Below are 16716 nucleotides of genomic sequence, written 5' to 3' on the forward strand. Positions count from 1 at the left end.
TAGAAGACTAATTAATCTAACATGTCTTACCTGTCACTTTCATGCTCAACTTTTGTTCTGATTTTCTTCTCATCCTTCAGATTTGTATCTTCTAGGAAGCTCCTATCCAGGCTGTCTTCAGGAATAAAATCTTCAACACTCTGGACTTTTGCTGGTGCCTCTACAGAGTGGGTGGGCTCTGCATGAAGTGCAGATACCCATAATTATTACCCTTCCTCATTTAGGAGACCAGGAGCTAAAAGGGAATATATCTAAGGATTTAATCACTCCCAAGGAGAGAGCAAGGCCAGCCAAATGTAGACAAAGGCTGCCCAAGGGCTCATTCAGACTAGGTAGCCCACCCATTTTTATGCATACTACTTTTAAATTTAGCCAGCTTTCTAAGTAGGACAACCTCAACACAAACAAGTTAACAGAATAGCAAAAGCTTGACATGGGCTGTTCAAAAGAAAAAGGGACTCTAAGATAACCATTAGAAAACTCTAGGAAATGAAAGGACCTCATGGTTTCTGAAATCACAATTTTTCAGCTTCTAAAGGTCATAAAATATCTGTTCCTAAATAACTTAAGCTAAGTTATTAGTTAAGGAAAACTGTGCTACATAATTAACTGTCCCAAGGCTGATGTTCTATTATGCCTAGTAAAAACACACATCTGGAAGTATACCCCAGTTTTAGGAAGCTCAATGTTTACCAGGAGGTGAAGGGATAGCCTCAGAAGCTGGTGAGGTTCCAAATAGCCTTGAAATGATGCTTCGACGCTGGGCCTGAGGTTGAGGTGGAGCTGGGGTTGGTGGGCCTGGGGAGGTGGCAACAATAGGTGGAGAAGTTGCCTGGGTTTGTGCCTCTGATGGAGGTACAGGCGACACGGAAGGTGGAAGAGAGGGGCAGGTAGCAGAATTAGCAAGAAGTTGTTGAGGAGTCGGCTGAGGTGTGCTGGGGCTGGAGCTCCCTGTCGAAGTTGTGCTGGGAGGCACAATGGGTGACTGGGAACCAGAAGATGGACTCTGTCCATTGGCTGTTAATGGAGATGCATGTCCTCGATTTCTTGCTTCCATCATCTCCAGAAAACTGAAATATAATAAGTTAAGGAAATGAGAAAGTGGCAACAACAATAATAATTAAATTTGAAGAGTACTTTAAGGTTCACAAAGCACTTAATATACGTTCTCTCATTTGATCCTTGTAACCTTGGGAGGTAACTAACTACTATCATATTATGGATGAGACTCAGAAAGGTTAAATTCAGACTCTTTGAGGTGGGAAAGGTCTATTCAGCTCTAATTCCCTGATTATTGTCCCATGAGTAATACAGCATTTTTTTCTTGTAGAATATTTAGATCCCCAAATGCAAAGATGATGTGTTTAGGCTCTCTGACTTCTATAAGCTTCACAAAAGGCAGCATATATCTATACCCACATGTGAACAAATTCATCAATATGGTAGAGTGCACAGTGTACTGGATTTGGAATATGAAACATTTTGGTTTAAATCCTACTTCTTATATCTGTGAGACCCTAGACAAGGCATTTATCCTTTCTGAGTCTTATCTGTAAAATGAAGGGGCTTGGAGTCGATAGTGTCTAGGATCCCTTCCAGTTTTGAATCCATGTATGTCTATGATGCTGAACAAACAGACAAGAGTTAAAATTAGCCTTATACGTGTATATACTTTATATAATGCAGCCATTACATGGGGAGGAAAGTAAGTCTTTTAATACTTCAGTTGAAAATCAGCATACATTATTAAATGCCTACTATGCACACCACTGAGGATACAGACAAAAAAGAAACTTATTTTCAAAAGGCTTGTATTATACATACACTTTCTAATTTGAGATAGGTTAAGATTAGTGAAAACTGGATGTATCAGAAAAGATGTTATGGATTAAGTGACCTTTTAATTAAGATTTGAATGAAATGAAGGATGTGAGGATAAACTAGTATTTGGAACAACCTGAACAAAGACAAAGGGATGGAAAATGAAATGTCAAGTTTAGGGGACAGCTAGTAATCCATTAACCGCAACACAGAATACTTGATAGGTGGAAACTAGATTTCTGGGGACTCTATTAGGCTAATGAGTGTCTATTTTATCCAAAGGACAAAAAGCAGGAGAATGACATGGTCAGAATAATGGTTAAACAAATTTATTTTTGACAGCTCTATGGAGTTGAAGAGGAAAGAAAATTGAATTGGGGAGAAATAGGAAATGACTGTGTAGTCAAGGAATAATGAGGGCCTGAATTAAGTTACTAGGGATGTGAAACAAGATAAGACATTGTAGAAGTAGAATCAATAAGACAATTGATTGGCTGTAATGAATGGGGAAGATAGGGAAGAGTCATTGCTGCAAAATGACTTAAAGGTTGAAAGTCTAAGTGACAGAAGGATAGTGGTTGTTCTAGTTGTGTTCAATTCTTTGTGATCTCGTTTGAAGTTTTTTTTTGACATTTCATTGATATTTTTCTTGATACTGGAACAGTTTGCCATTTCCTTTTGCAGTTCATTTTATAGATGAGGAAACTGAAGCAAACAGGGTGAAGTGACTTCTAGACAGCTAATATCTGAGGCTGGATTTGAACTCAGGAAAATGAGTCCGACTGATTTCAAGCCCAACACTCTATCCACTGCACCACCCAGTGACTTATAACAGAAACGGAAATTTAGAAGAGCTGGTTAGGTATTCTATTTTTTAAAATTATTATTCATTTTTATAATTATAACATTTTTTTGACAGTATATGCAGAGGGAATTTTTTTTTTTTTTTTAAACATTATCCCTTGTATTCCCTTCTGTTCCAAATTTTTCCCCTCCTTCCCTCCACCCCCTCCCCTAGGTGGCAGGCATTCCCATACATATTAAATATCTTATAGTATATCCTAGGTACAATATATATGTGCAGAACCGAATTTTGTTGTTGTTGCAAAGGAAGAATTGTATTCGGAAGGTAAAAATAATCTGGGAAGAAAAACAAACAAACAAAAAAAAAGCTCACAGTTTACACTCATTTCCCAGTGTTCCTTTTCTGGATGTAGCTGATTCTGTCCATCATTGATCAATTGGAATTGGATTAGCTAGAAGAGCTGGTTAGGGATAAGGGAAAATGACAAGCATTTTTGAATATGCTGTTTGAGAAGCTTATAGAACATTTAGGCAGGCACTAATCTAGTAGGCAGCTGACAACACGACTGGTGTTCAAGAGAAGGATTAGAGCTACATTTGTAGCATAAAGATAATAATTGATTACTGTCCTTTCTTCTATCAAATTTTGATAGTTATGAACTATCGATTTGATATTGATAGATTTGAAAGTTCTTCAGAGACACCTTGAGAATGTCCAGGTATTGCTTCTTCTGATCTACATGTGAGTGCCTGTCTTGTTTGAGAACTCTGTAAAATAGTCTTTCAGGCAAAAGTACATTAATTAGAATTTTGCTCTCTGCAGTAGTTTTAATGCTTGGCACTTTAGATGGAGAAAAAAAAATCTTACTATCTGGTATAAGATACAAACAATGAATGAACTCATGAAAACTCAGGAAATAACCCACATAACACAGGGAAGAAAATGTAAAGTGAACAAGGTCTTGGAAGGCATCCCTACTTACGAATGGCAGGTGCTGATCCAGACAGAGGATAACCTGTCTAATCCTATGGAATCAGGTAGGAGAGTTTTAGATGCAAACCAAGAGAGAACAAAATATTCAAAGAGTGTAAAAAGCTGCAGAAAAGTCAAGTAGGACAAAGACAAATAAGAGGCTATTAGATTCAGTAGATAAAAGAGAATCTCACAGATTTAGAAAATAGTTTCAGTAGAATGGTAATCTTAGAAGGCATTATATAAGGTATGGAAGGTAAAGAGTAGTTTTTCTTCCACAAAGGTACTGATTAACAAATGGGAAGAGGAGGCAGCATATAGAGATGATAGATGTGTGCATTCTGATAGTTTAAGGAGTACAAGAATAGGAGTAAAGGTGGACATTGCAGGTAATCTAGGATTTGACAAAAATGGGAATATGGCAAAGGGGCAAGGAACTCAGCAGGTAATAGTTGAACTGGTCAAGGAGGAGGTTAGAACAGGGGTGACGGGCTGAAAGAACAGCAACAGGTGGACTGATTACAAGTTAATGAGAATGAAGACTAGTTTAGGATTTAGCTATGTAGGAGGTTAATATCAGTGTTCAGATTTCTAAAGATAACACTTATGTGATAGTGAGAGCTACGGTATGAGTTTCTTTAAAGGTGAAGATATGGGTCAAGGAAGTTGAAAGCCTTGATTAGGAGATTGGGGATTATTTTTCAAAATATTTCTCAATTATGTTTTAATTGGGTTTGACACTTCTAAAATACTCAAGTAGACAAATTATGCCAGTGGTCTTTTCAATGTTAGCTTTGACATCAGATAAGAAGGTTATTTTGAAAGCTGCTAAGCACTTTTGATAACTCTGTATTGGTACTCCTATTGGCATTAATTATGGAAGGCAGCTATGTATCTCCAAAAAAGAAGCTGCGGATCCCTCAGAACAATGTGCACAAATAACCAATCAACTTTTCTGGCAAAAAAAAAAAAAAAAAAAAAAAAAAAAAAAAAAAGGCATATTTATTAAGCATTTCTGAAAAATTTTTGCATACAAGGATAGGGATATTTGTCAGCAATCCCAAGATCTTTTTGTTACCTATCTTTTGGGCAGGTAAATTTCCAGAAACATAAATATCAGTTGTCAAATATCCCTAGTAATTCAGTAATTCCATTTAGTTGGAAAAATTTGTGGTGGTAATTAAATATTAAGTGCTTTCTTCTATCACTCTATGGCTGTTCAAAGGATCTATTTTAAAATTTTGTAATGACATTGTATGCATTTTTAGAGCTGCATTCCCCCTCCTCCCACTCAACACAATTCTTGTTACCAACATATACAGTCAAGAAAACAAATTCTCACATTGATCATGTTTGAAAAAAAAAAAAAAATCTCCATCTCTATTGACTCTATCATCACTTCTCTATCAGGGGATTGGTACCAAGCTTCATCCTGAGCCCTCTGGAATTGTGATTAGTCAACATACTGATCAGAGTTCCTAATTTTTTCAAACGCTGTCAAAGAAGTTATTTTGTTAAATGACTCACGTCTTTTAATACTTTTAAAAGCATTTTTACATCTTTTATATTCATGAAAAAGGGACAGAAATAAATGCACAGCAGAGAACAAAAGAAAACTTAGAAGGAAGCACAGAGAAACAGGGTAGACTTGAAAAAAAAGTACAGTATTTATTACATAAATTAAAAAAAAAAACCCAGTATGAAATGGAATTACTGAATCCTCTATGTTGTGTTGTAAACATAGAAATGTTCTTTTTTTTGGGTCTTTTTTGTATTTAAGTTCAAAATTAATAATTAAGAGGAAAAAAAAAAAGGGGCTAGACAAGTAAAAACCACTGGTGAATAGTTTTTAATTAGCTAGTAAGAAGCAGAAAGCTTATCTTTCTTCACCCCAAATTGATATTTTTGTTGGGAGAGTATAGGGGAAGAGATTACTTTTTTTTGGCTTCGACAAGCCATGAAATTTGGTCTTTGAAGGACTAAAGCTGCACTAAAAATCTCCATGAATTTAGCCAAAATAAAATATCCATAAATGTCTAATTAGTATCTTCGTTTACAATTTACACAAACATTTCACACACACAAAAAAAAAAACAAAAAAAACCATAAATTAATACATTTGGGAAGTTTGACAAAATCTTTAGCTTGGAAATGTTTCTCTAGCAAGTATTAATGATAGCTAATTTCCTTTTTAAAGGAAAGAACTATCTTTCTTTCTTCCCTTTTTTTTTTTTTCTTTCTTTTTCTGTATCCCTTGGGGGCTAACAGTGCATTCAACATAACAGGAGATTAACACATATTTGTTGAGTTGAATTTACTAACAACTGAAAACTTTACTGGACTATCCAGTTAAGACACTTAGGTTTTACCTATAGCTGATTTCCTCCTTTTCCAGGGTAACAGTTGAGAAACATATAATTGTTGCCTGGATAAAATGATTCAAAGTAAGTAAAACTATGCCACAATCCACTAATGACCAAACAGGATCAAGTGTGTGGCAATCTGAACAGTAACTTGTGTTTTAGTCAATTGTCTTTTTCAAAATAATTACTCAGCGATTGTGGTTATTATTATATCACAAGTTGTTAATGGAGCATATATTTGGAGCTGAAAAAGCCTTTGAAGATCATTTAGTTTAAGAGTTCTCAAAGAAAATGCTTAGTGACTCATCTATGATAATACAGCAAGTGTCAGAGATGAGATTTGAATCTAGGATCCATTAATGTCATCAAATTCAACATTTTCATAGCTGCACCACACTGTTTGGTGTAAAATGACATTATTGTTATTACTAAATATTACAGATCAAGTGCTGTTGATTTTTAGCAGTGTACTTTTTTTTCCTAGCAAACTCAAATACTAAAAGAAAATCTAGCCTTAAGAATCCTTGTGATTTCTTAACATCTGACCTTCAAGCAGTCTGTCTCTGTCTTCTTTTAAGAAACCAGGTATAAATGTGAGAGATTTGAACCTTGGGTTAGGCACGTTAAAAGAACTAGATATTCTTTTTCCAAGATAGGGTATGTTACATTTAAAGTTTAATTTGTTTCCTCTTAAGGACACAGGAAGCTAGACAAGAGTTTATTTTACGCTAAATATTTTATTGCACATCAATAATTAAACATACTTCCACACTCCTAAGTAGATTGGGGGCAATGAGGTGGCATAGCAGATAAAAAGTCCTAGGCTTCAAGTAAGGAAGATTCATCTTCCTGAGTTCAAATCTGTTTTCAGACACTTACTAGCTATGCAGGGCATTTAATCCTGTTTACTTTCGTTTTCCATCTGTAAAATGAACTAGAGAAGGCAATGGCAAACCATTTGAGTATCTTTGTCAAGAAAAGTCCAAATGGAGTCATAAAGAATTGAACTCATTTAAACAACTGAACAACAAATATAAAGCAACAAAAAAGAAAGATCATTTTTCAACTGATCAAGATTATTATAATCAGAGAAGTCTCAGATTAGACAACAGAGTACTCTGTGTGTAGATATTTTGTTTCTATTAGAAACCAGGAAGTATGTAACTGAAAACCAGTTTTCATATCAACTGGTATCAAACATTTTTTACTCAAAGCAGCACACTCATTTGGGAAGAAAAAAAAAAGTGTAGATATATTATTTTTTCTTAGAGGGCTGATAAATAGCCTTAAAACACATACTGAAATGATACTTTTCTGTGATTGTAATCTGGAAGAGCAGGAGGATAGTAACAGAGAGATGTAAGTGACATAAAGCTCTTAAGACCTATTAAATTCCAGAAATGAAGCGTGGCTGACATACATTTCGTAGTTTTGGTCTTCAGTCTCTTGCTGCACTGACAGCTCTTCCAATGTGGCATCGATGTCTAGCTGATTAGTCTCTAGCTGACGGAGCAATGTCTCTCTCTGAAGAAAGAGAAATAAAGATAGGTTTGAGTAGGAAAGGTTACTGAAATGGAACTCCATGTCTTCTTCATCAGCCCAAGTACCATCACTTTGCCTAGGTTTAATGAATTAAATAGAAGATGAGTATAAAGATGGTAATGCAAGAACACAATGAAAATCCAAAATAGGATAAAAGAGTATTTAATTCATTGCCATCACAAGGGGATGCTTCCTCACCTTTGAAATAAGAAACGTGTCAAAGGCTGCCGTCTACTTGACACAAAGGAACACTGTTTTAATCTAGGTCACAGAGCACAAATATAACTTATTTGGAGGTTAATCTCACTAATTCCCCTTTAAAACACCATGACATTTGCCCCATCTTCCCCTCATGAGGAAGAAGGAAATATAACATGATTGTGTTGCTCTCATTCAGCAAAGCAGAGCAGTATTTGGAAACAAACTGAGTTTAAGTAAATGAAACCTAAATGTCTGGAATACATTTAATTCTGGCCTTTCAATTCCAGTGACTGGATTTTCTAGGCAGTTTCAGAGCTAACAAGAATCTGTCCATCAACAATTCCATCTAGCACAAATACGAAGATATAAGAGGAAGTATATGTTTTAAATCAGAAAGATATAGTTTGTTTTTAACTTCCTTGTATTTCTTAAGAAAAGAGATGTGTTTTAGTTCCTGTTCAAATAAAAGAGCAGTATACAAACCAATCTGTAAAGGAGGAATCAACATTATTTTCTATTTGAAATGATCCAAAGGACAAGGAAAATCAAAATCCTATTTAGTCTGCTCAGAGGAACATTTCAATATTATTCAATTAATAAACATATATTAAGCACCTTTATGTCCCAAGCACTGTGCTAAGCTTTGGGAAATTTATAAAAAAAGCAAAAGACAGTCCCTGTCCTCAAGAAGCTTTTGATTTAATGAGACAACATGCAAACAAATATGCAAAGCAAGTTATATACTGAATAAATAGGAAATAATTTTAACAGAGGGAAGGCATTAGAATTAAAGAAGGCTGTGGTCAGGAGATGGAATGTTGTGCTCAAGGAATAGCAAGAAAGCCAGTGTCCCTAGAACATAGAATATGTATTGAAAAATAAAGAGTAGGGGGCAGCTAGCCCCAGCCTCAAAAAATAAAATAAAATAAAATAAAATAAAATAAAATAAAATAAAATAAAATAAAATAAAGAGTAAGAAGACTGGAAAGGTAGGAAAAGGATAGGCCGTGAAAGATTTTTTCCTGAGGTAATTGGGGTTAAGTGACTTGCCCAGGGTCACACAGCTAGGCAATGTTAAATGTCTGAGACCCACTGCACCACCTAGCTATCCCCCAAAAATCTGTTCATAGATGAATTTTCCTGCAAGATAATCACTGACTACATTGGTTGTTAAATGAAAAATTGTTTTTTTGCTTGAGAAAATTAAAAGAGCTTTGAGTAGCCATTATATCTGTCCCAGAACGTTATGGAAGATGAAGATTTACTTTTGTTGTTGTTCAGTTGTGTCCAACTCTTCATGACACAGTTGGGGATCTCTTGGCAAAGGTACTGGAGTGGGCTGGGTTTGTTATCTTCTCCAGCACTAGCTAAGGACCTGAGGCAAACAGGACCAAGTAACCTACACAGCTAGTCAGGATACGAAACAAGATTTGAATTCAGGAGGATTAGGCTTCCTAACTCAAGTCCAGAACTCTCTTGCTCTGCCCAGCTACTCAAAGAATTACCAGGAAGTAGTACAAGAGACACTTCATGAAGGAAGAAAGGAAGAAGAAGATTTTTAGCGTCAAGAGGCTGATAGTAAAATATGAAACAGAGAAGGAATCAGAACTTTATCTGCACAGGATGAATCTACAGTTGTTGGTGGTGTTTTTTTTTTTTTTTTTAAAGAACTAATAGCTTTCCATGAGGGGGATCCACAGATTCTTAGTAGATTTGAAGAAATCTCTTTATAGAATCAAAAATTATTAGAATTGGCAGAGACCTCAGATGTCATTTCAGACCAATCTATTATTTTTAATTGGAAGAAGGCACAGGCTGTAGTGGCTAGTGACTACTTGCTGAAAAGTACTGTAGTAGCTGGTTATATGTTCTTTGCTTGAAGTAGGAACCTGGAAACCTGTAAAAATTTTAAGATTAGGACAATGCTTTTAGACAAATATCTAGAATTAAGCAAGGTATTTGACAAAGGCTCCTATTATAATCTTGTGGACAAAATAAAGAAATGAAGGTTGGATGACAGTATAAGGGATTTTTAGCTAGTCCAATGTCAATATGGAAAGCATCTTTAGATGTTTATGGTGGGGTCTGTTCTTTGGCCCTAACAAGTTCAATAGTATTAGCAATAATTTAAAAATGCTGATGGCAATCTTATAAAATTTGAGAACACAAAATTGAGAAAGGTGAAAAACATTTTGGAAGATAAAAATTAGGATTCAAAAAATTTAATAATTTCAAGTGAGGATTTTTCAAGATACTTGTCAAGAAGAAATATAAAGAAATAGAAAGCCTTGCACCTAGGTTAAAGAAAATAAGCTTGGGGGCAGCTAAGTGGTGCAGTGCATAGAGCATCAGCCCTGAAGTCAGGAGGACCTGAGTTCAAATGTGATCTCAGACACTTAATACTTCTGGCTGTGTTGTCTTAAGGAAAAAAAAAAAAAAAAAAAAACTTTCAAGTACAGGGTAGTAAAGTATGACTTGCCGACAATTAATGTGAAAAGATTTTTAGTTAACAGTTAAGTTTATTGAGCCAGGATGGTTATCTTATCAAAAAACTTAACCGAATCTTAGGCTTCATTATTACTAGTATAGTGCCTATGAGTTAACAGCTCCATTGCTTGGTATTAGTCACTCCATATCTAGAATCCTATGCTCAATTCTCTATCATTTTAAGAGGCAATGATAAATTGAAATATGCTTAGAACGAGATGACTAAGATGATGATGCTAATTTTGAAATTATGTCATATGAGAAGAGATGGAACATAATAGTTATTTTTAATTTATGTAATTCCAGAAGGCAAAACCATGAAGAGTCAATATAGGGGCAGCTAGATGGCGCAGTGGATAGAGCACCAGCCTTGAATTCAGGAGGACCCAAGTTCAAATCTGGTCTCAGACACTTAATACTTCCTAGCTGTATGACCCTGGGCAAGTCACTTAACCCCAGCCTCAGGGGGGGAAAAAAAAGTCAATATAGAGGGAATAACTTCTTAGTATTAGTACTGCCTAAAATGCAATAGGTTTTCCTGTGAGAGTGAATTTCCTACTACTAGAATATTTAAGCATAGGCTATATGGCCATGTCATGCTGAAGAGAATTCCTGTATGGTGTAAGAGGTTGGATTAGGTAACCTAAATTCCATTCCAGTTCCATTCTATAATCCACTGGAAATAAAGCTACCTTTCTTACTCAAATTGCTTGGCTATATGTTTCAACTTTTTTTATTAGCCTAGTTGAAAAGACTCAGGCGCCTTATTTTTACTTAGCATTTTTGTTGTTATTGCTGTTGATTAATAATTTATAAATGAAGATTAAAATTTTCAGATGAGACCGTATGTGTTTTGTAATGACAGTCAATCACAAGATCACAGATTTAGGCTTAAGTCAGACCACTTCATTTTGCTGATGAGGAAACTAAAGCATAAAGAAATTACATGACCTGTTCAAGTTCACAGAGCTAAATCAAGGATCCAAGTCAGTATCTGAACTCAGGTCTTCTGGACTTGAAGTCCAAGACCCTCTCTATTACACTATGCTGTCCTTGAGCAGCATACTCATTAAATTTAGATAGCAAAGAAAATAAAAAAGAAGCTAATGCTTTAAACATTATAATAGCCCTGAAAGCTGTGAGAGTTTAGAGGTTTAAGTAGAACTAAAGCAGGTCAAGTGTCTGCAATTAGTTTGGTACCAATATGATGAGTCTCTGGGAGTGGAGAATCACCAGGAACAAGATAAGGCTTATAATAAAGCCAATCTTTACTGGAATTGGGACCCATTGTAGTTGCTGAATTTTTAGCCCAGACCGAATAGGCCCAGGCTCAAAAAAACTCAAACCAAAACAACAACAAAAGCAGCTCTATCTAAATGTTGACTTTTTGCTAGATGTCAAATAAGAAAATACATATTCTCTAATTGTACAGTAAGAACAGTAAAGGTATTAATAACTAAGTTCTCTCTAATGATGTCTCTCACTCATTCCCATCCTGGTTATACTATTTAAAATTTTAAAACTATAAGTTTATTTTCTATTCCTTTCCACTTCAGGTCACAACTAATCCTATTTATTGAAAACAAATTTAGTATACGTCATTTTGTAATGCTGATGTAAATATATAAAAAGTAAGAATTTAATTTCTTAAGATATCTGCCTTTAAATACTCAAACAGCTACAGATTATAAAGCAACAATGCAGCCTCAAATTTAGATGGTGCAAAAAGAATTGACGCTACTAAAAAAGAACCAATTCTATGAATGGGATTTATAGAATTTATAGAAAATATCCTTAGAAGTAATAATGTATGTAGTGACAAATAGGGGCTGTGGGTATAGAATATTGCATGTACTGCCAGACTTTGTTTTGAATGTTGATTAGATTTGCTGAACTGCTTTCTTTTATCTCTGTTCCAAGTGAGAGTTTACTGGGTAGGTAAGTACAGAATCAGAACTGAAAGAAGCTGTGAATAAAGGCTCAATGCTCTCTGTATTTAATTTCCTGATGGATAGGGATGATTATTTCATGAATTACATTTTAAGTTGGTTATTTCCTATTATAACATAGATAAAGATCACTTAAGAAAATTTACTTAATGCATCATGAAATTATCACTTAGCAATACTGTGATCTGTGATCTAGTCTGCAATTAGGAAAGAGGCTACTTTCCCCCTTTCCAATTTTCATTCTATAGCCATCTAGTTCAATTTGTTCTCTACTCAAAAATCTACGCAATCTAATCTCAACTGGGTTCTCACCAACAAGTAATATTTTTACTCTTTTTTAAGGGATTCTTACTCTCCCAGTCACATTTCCCACAGTTCTAATGTTTTCCAAATTACCTCCTACTCTAAACCTCTCAGCAGAGGCCTTTACATCATACTTCACTAAGAAGCCATTGCTGTGTTTCCTTTTTCCTGTTTCTCAAATCCTTTGAAATCATTATTTTTAAATCCTTTATTATAGTCTCTGAATAAGTGGCTCTTTTTCACATCAAGGTCAACCTCTCTATATGTTGGCTTGATTCTACCATCTCTGATCTCTTCAAGCAGATTTCCTTCTGCATCCCATGACCAAAAGCTAGGGAAAAGATCACTTTTCTTTTCCTCTTATTTACTTCTTAATCTCTTGTAATCTGGCTTTCTACCCTGTCAATCCACAGAACATGTTCTTTCCAGTGCTGCCAAAAATCTCCTAATTGTCAAGTCTGATATATCACTGAACCCTTTTTACCTGGGTACTCTCTGGGTTTTTGTGACATTACTTTCACTTAATTCTCTTCCTACCTGCTGACCAATCCTCAGTCTTCTTTGAAGGACCATCATTTATATTCCCTCCTTTAAATGAATGACCTGATGGTTTTGCCCTGAGCTTGAATGTTTTCCCTAAACATTATCTTCAGTTGATCTCCCATAGCTTTGTTCTCTCTAATGATGGAAAAATTTCAGCCTTTTTTGCTTTTCTTTTTGCTGAGGCAATTGGGGTTAAGTGACTTGCCCCGGGTCACACAGCTAGGAAGTGTTAAGATTGAACTCAGGTCCTCCTGACTTCAGGGCTGGAGTTCTACCCACTGTGCTGGAAGCAAAGGTAACAGAAGGTGAATATAAGAGTGTGACAGTTCCAGAAAAATTAGTGTCAGGAATGCTTATGCTTAGAATGGACTAAAATTGTTAAGGAAAACTAAATACAATAAAAAAAAATTATTTTTTTGCAGTTTGTTTTTAATTATATCTTAAGAGAAAAACACAATAAAAAAAGGCAAAGAGCTTTGCTTGGGATGGAAGGGATGATAAAGGTACAGAGCTGCTTTTATTTTGGTTTTATTTTCTCTCAAGAATGATCTTTATGCTGGGAATGACAGAAAAAAATGATTAAAAGGGAATTGATGTCTTCAGAAAATGATAGTCTGAACTGTTACCTTGACTTTTTTTGAAAACTGAGACATCTGCCATTTTCTCTTTTTTTTGGATACCTTCCTTGATCACAGATAGTGGCTTAGCAATTAGATCTGCCTGTTCTTCCAGGGTTGGGATAAGATTTAATTCACCTAAGCAGAGTGATTAAACTCATCAAGAACAGAGAGGCATTTTCTTACAGTTTCCTTACTTATCTCCTTCCTGGAATTCTTCAAGCAGAGTTTGGGCTGTCATTTGTTGACCATGTGATAGCAGGGATTCTTTTTTGTGTATACACTGGACTAAATGGACACCAAGATCCTTTCCAACTCTGAAATTTAGTGATTTTATCTCTTTTCCTGGATTCTTCTAACTATTTCTTGTTTTCTATCTGTGGGTGTTTCTTAAGATTCATACTAGACTATTTTCCTCTTTGTTCTCACTCTAAGATCTCATCAGTTTCCAAGAGTTCATTTATTTATACAGTTAGTCCTAAATTTCTATCATGAGCTGCCTGCTGAACATTTGTACTGATAGATAATTCATCTCTTTATCTTCTCATAAACCCAAATCTTAGTAAATGATGTATTCTTTTTGAAGACTATAAAGATTCTTGAAGGAGACTTTCCCCCCACTTTTGCACCCTCAATTACTTGCTGAATAAATGTTTGTTGGATTTTAGATAGCCATATCCCTAATGAGGAAAATATGAAATAAGAAATAAAATATTTCAGAGCAATTACAAAAGCTAGCAGATGGTGGAGAAAAGGCAGTAAGTTGCCAAAGCTATCTCAAATTCTCCTTGAAACAACTTTAGATCGCACCTCAAAACAAATGAAGTACTGCATAAAAGATCTGTCTTATATAGGTAAAAGGGGAGCACAGCCCAGCATTGGCAGCATCCTGGCAAGTGGGAGGCTCCTAATTTGAACACAGGTCAACAACCAAGGCCCCACATACCTGATTTAGAAGGCCAACAGGGTAACAGATCAGCTGTGAGGCACTCCAGCCCCAGAATAGTGGCCAGATCTAACAGGCATGGAAGCTGGGGTGCAGCATTTGGCATAGGAGATGAGCCCCCAGACCTGGAAGTCCCCATGCAGCAAGGTAGTGATCAGGCCTCTGGACTCAGACACAAAATTTCAGCCTTTTTTGCTTTTCTTTTTGCTGAGGCAATTGGGGTTAAGTGACTTGCCCAGGGTCACACAGCTAGGAAGTGTTAAGATTGAACTCAGGTCCTCCTGACTTCAGGGCTGGAGTTCTACCCACTGTGCTGGAAGCAAAGGTAACAGAAGGTGAATATAAGAGTGTGACAGTTCCAGAAAAATTAAGTGTCAGGAATGCTTATGCTTAGAATGGACTAAAATTGTTAAGGAAAACTAAATACAATAAAAAAAAAATTATTTTTTTGCAGTTTGTTTTTAATTATATCTTAAGAGAAAAACACAATAAAAAAAGACAAAGAGCTTTGCTTGCGATGGAGGGGATGATAATCACTGTCAAGGTTATTTTGGACTGGAAAATTATTTCACCCCATCCTTTTATGGATGCTGTTACTCCAGAATTTGTTTTTAAAATTAATGAAACAAGTTGGAAAGTGAGCAAAAAAAACAAAAACAAAAACCCTGATCACAGAAAACTACTATGGATATAGGAAAGATCAAAAAAAACAAACTTAGAAGAGGACAATAATGTCAAAATGCCTACATGCAAAACCACAAAGAGAATATGAACTGGTCTCAAGCCCATAAAATCCTCCTAGAAGAACTCAAAAAGGATTTTAGTCCTTAAAAAGTAGGACTGGCCAAATGGGAAAAGGAGGTACAGAAGCTCATTGAAGAAAATCATTCCATAAAAATTAGAAATGGGAAAAAAAAAACCCTAAACGTGGGCAAGTGGAAGCTAATGAATCTGTGAGACATCAAGATCATTTTACATTTTCTTCCAGTTTTTCATTTTTTTTTTTTATGAAAAACTGGAAGAAAATGTAAAATATCTTATTGGAAAAACAACTGAGGAGAGGATTCTGGTAAGATGGTGGAGTAAGTCAGAAAATTCCAAGCTCTCCAGATTTCCTCCAAAAACAAAACAGGCCTCAAGATGAATGTAAATAAGAGTAAGAAGGATCGAGGAGGCACTATCCCCCACATCCTACAAGTAGAAGCAATTATAACCAACTTGCTTAAAAAAAAAAAAAAGAATGAAAGAAATGAGCAAGCAAAAGGGGAAGTACCCAATCACAGACATCTACTATAGGGATAGAACAAATTAGGATTTGTTTCCAGAGGAGGGTTTAAAAAAAAAAAAAAAAAAAAAAAAAAGTAAAGAGGCAAAAATAAACAAGAGTTGGGGCAGAACTTTGGTCTCCCAGGGACAAATGGAAAAGAGAGCAGGATAGACCCTAGGATGGAAGTTTAGCTCCAGTGAATTGCAAATACCTCTGGGCTGTGCTCACAATAGGACCTGGGGGCAGCTGAGTTGGGAGGAGCCTTAGGAATTTTCCTCACCTCATAGATAGTATAGGGGTCAGATATCTGAGCAGGGGAAGAACTGAAGGATCCTCTGTTGCTGATAGATACCAGACCTAACTATGTTGCCAAGATGCAGTCTTGGACTATGGCTAAAGAAGAGACGAAAACCAGCACACAACTGGTGAGTGCAGAAGAAGTGGGACAGGGATGCTATGCTGCTGGAAGCAGACATTCACAGAAAAGCTGAATTCTTGGTTTCAGTTCCAGATCAGAAGGAAGAAATTAAGATAATCACTGGAAGGTCCTTGGGGAGCAAGTGTGAGGCTGGACCTTGGACAAAGCTCAATAATAGTAAGAAGGATCTAAGGCTAGAGGCACTATCCCCAACATGCTAGAACTACAGGTGATTATAATAACAACCTGCTTTAAAAAAAAATTGAAATGAACAAGCAAAGGGGAAAGAAATCAATCACAGACACTTAATATAGGAAGAATAGACAGGTTTGTTTACAGAGGAGGTTTTGCTTCAGAAAAGCTTCTCCTACTCCAAAAAGTTACATCAAATGGCCACTTGTCCCAAAAGAATCCTAGAAAGAGCTCAAAAAATCAATTAAGTGGGGGCAGCTAGGTGGCACAGTGGATAGAGCATTAGCTCT

General features: G+C 35.8%; 1 protein-coding gene across 7 annotated transcripts in view; it reads right to left on the minus strand.

Moving 5' to 3' along the window:
* RABL6 (RAB, member RAS oncogene family like 6) overlaps nucleotides 1–16716 on the minus strand; it is an 80108-nt gene that overhangs the window by 13727 nt on the left and 49665 nt on the right. For all 7 annotated transcript variants that reach the window (XM_074289116.1, XM_074289119.1, XM_074289115.1 and 4 more), the window contains 3 exons: nucleotides 7382–7485; nucleotides 694–1070; nucleotides 31–178 (listed from right to left, as the gene is read on the minus strand). In XM_074289116.1, the coding sequence (XP_074145217.1) occupies nucleotides 31–178; nucleotides 694–1070; nucleotides 7382–7485 (629 nt within the window). The remainder of the gene's footprint in view (nucleotides 1–30; nucleotides 179–693; nucleotides 1071–7381; nucleotides 7486–16716) is intronic.

The sequence above is a fragment of the Sminthopsis crassicaudata genome, chromosome 2, assembly GCF_048593235.1.
Source record: "Sminthopsis crassicaudata isolate SCR6 chromosome 2, ASM4859323v1, whole genome shotgun sequence".
Classification (NCBI taxonomy): domain Eukaryota; kingdom Metazoa; phylum Chordata; class Mammalia; order Dasyuromorphia; family Dasyuridae; genus Sminthopsis; species Sminthopsis crassicaudata.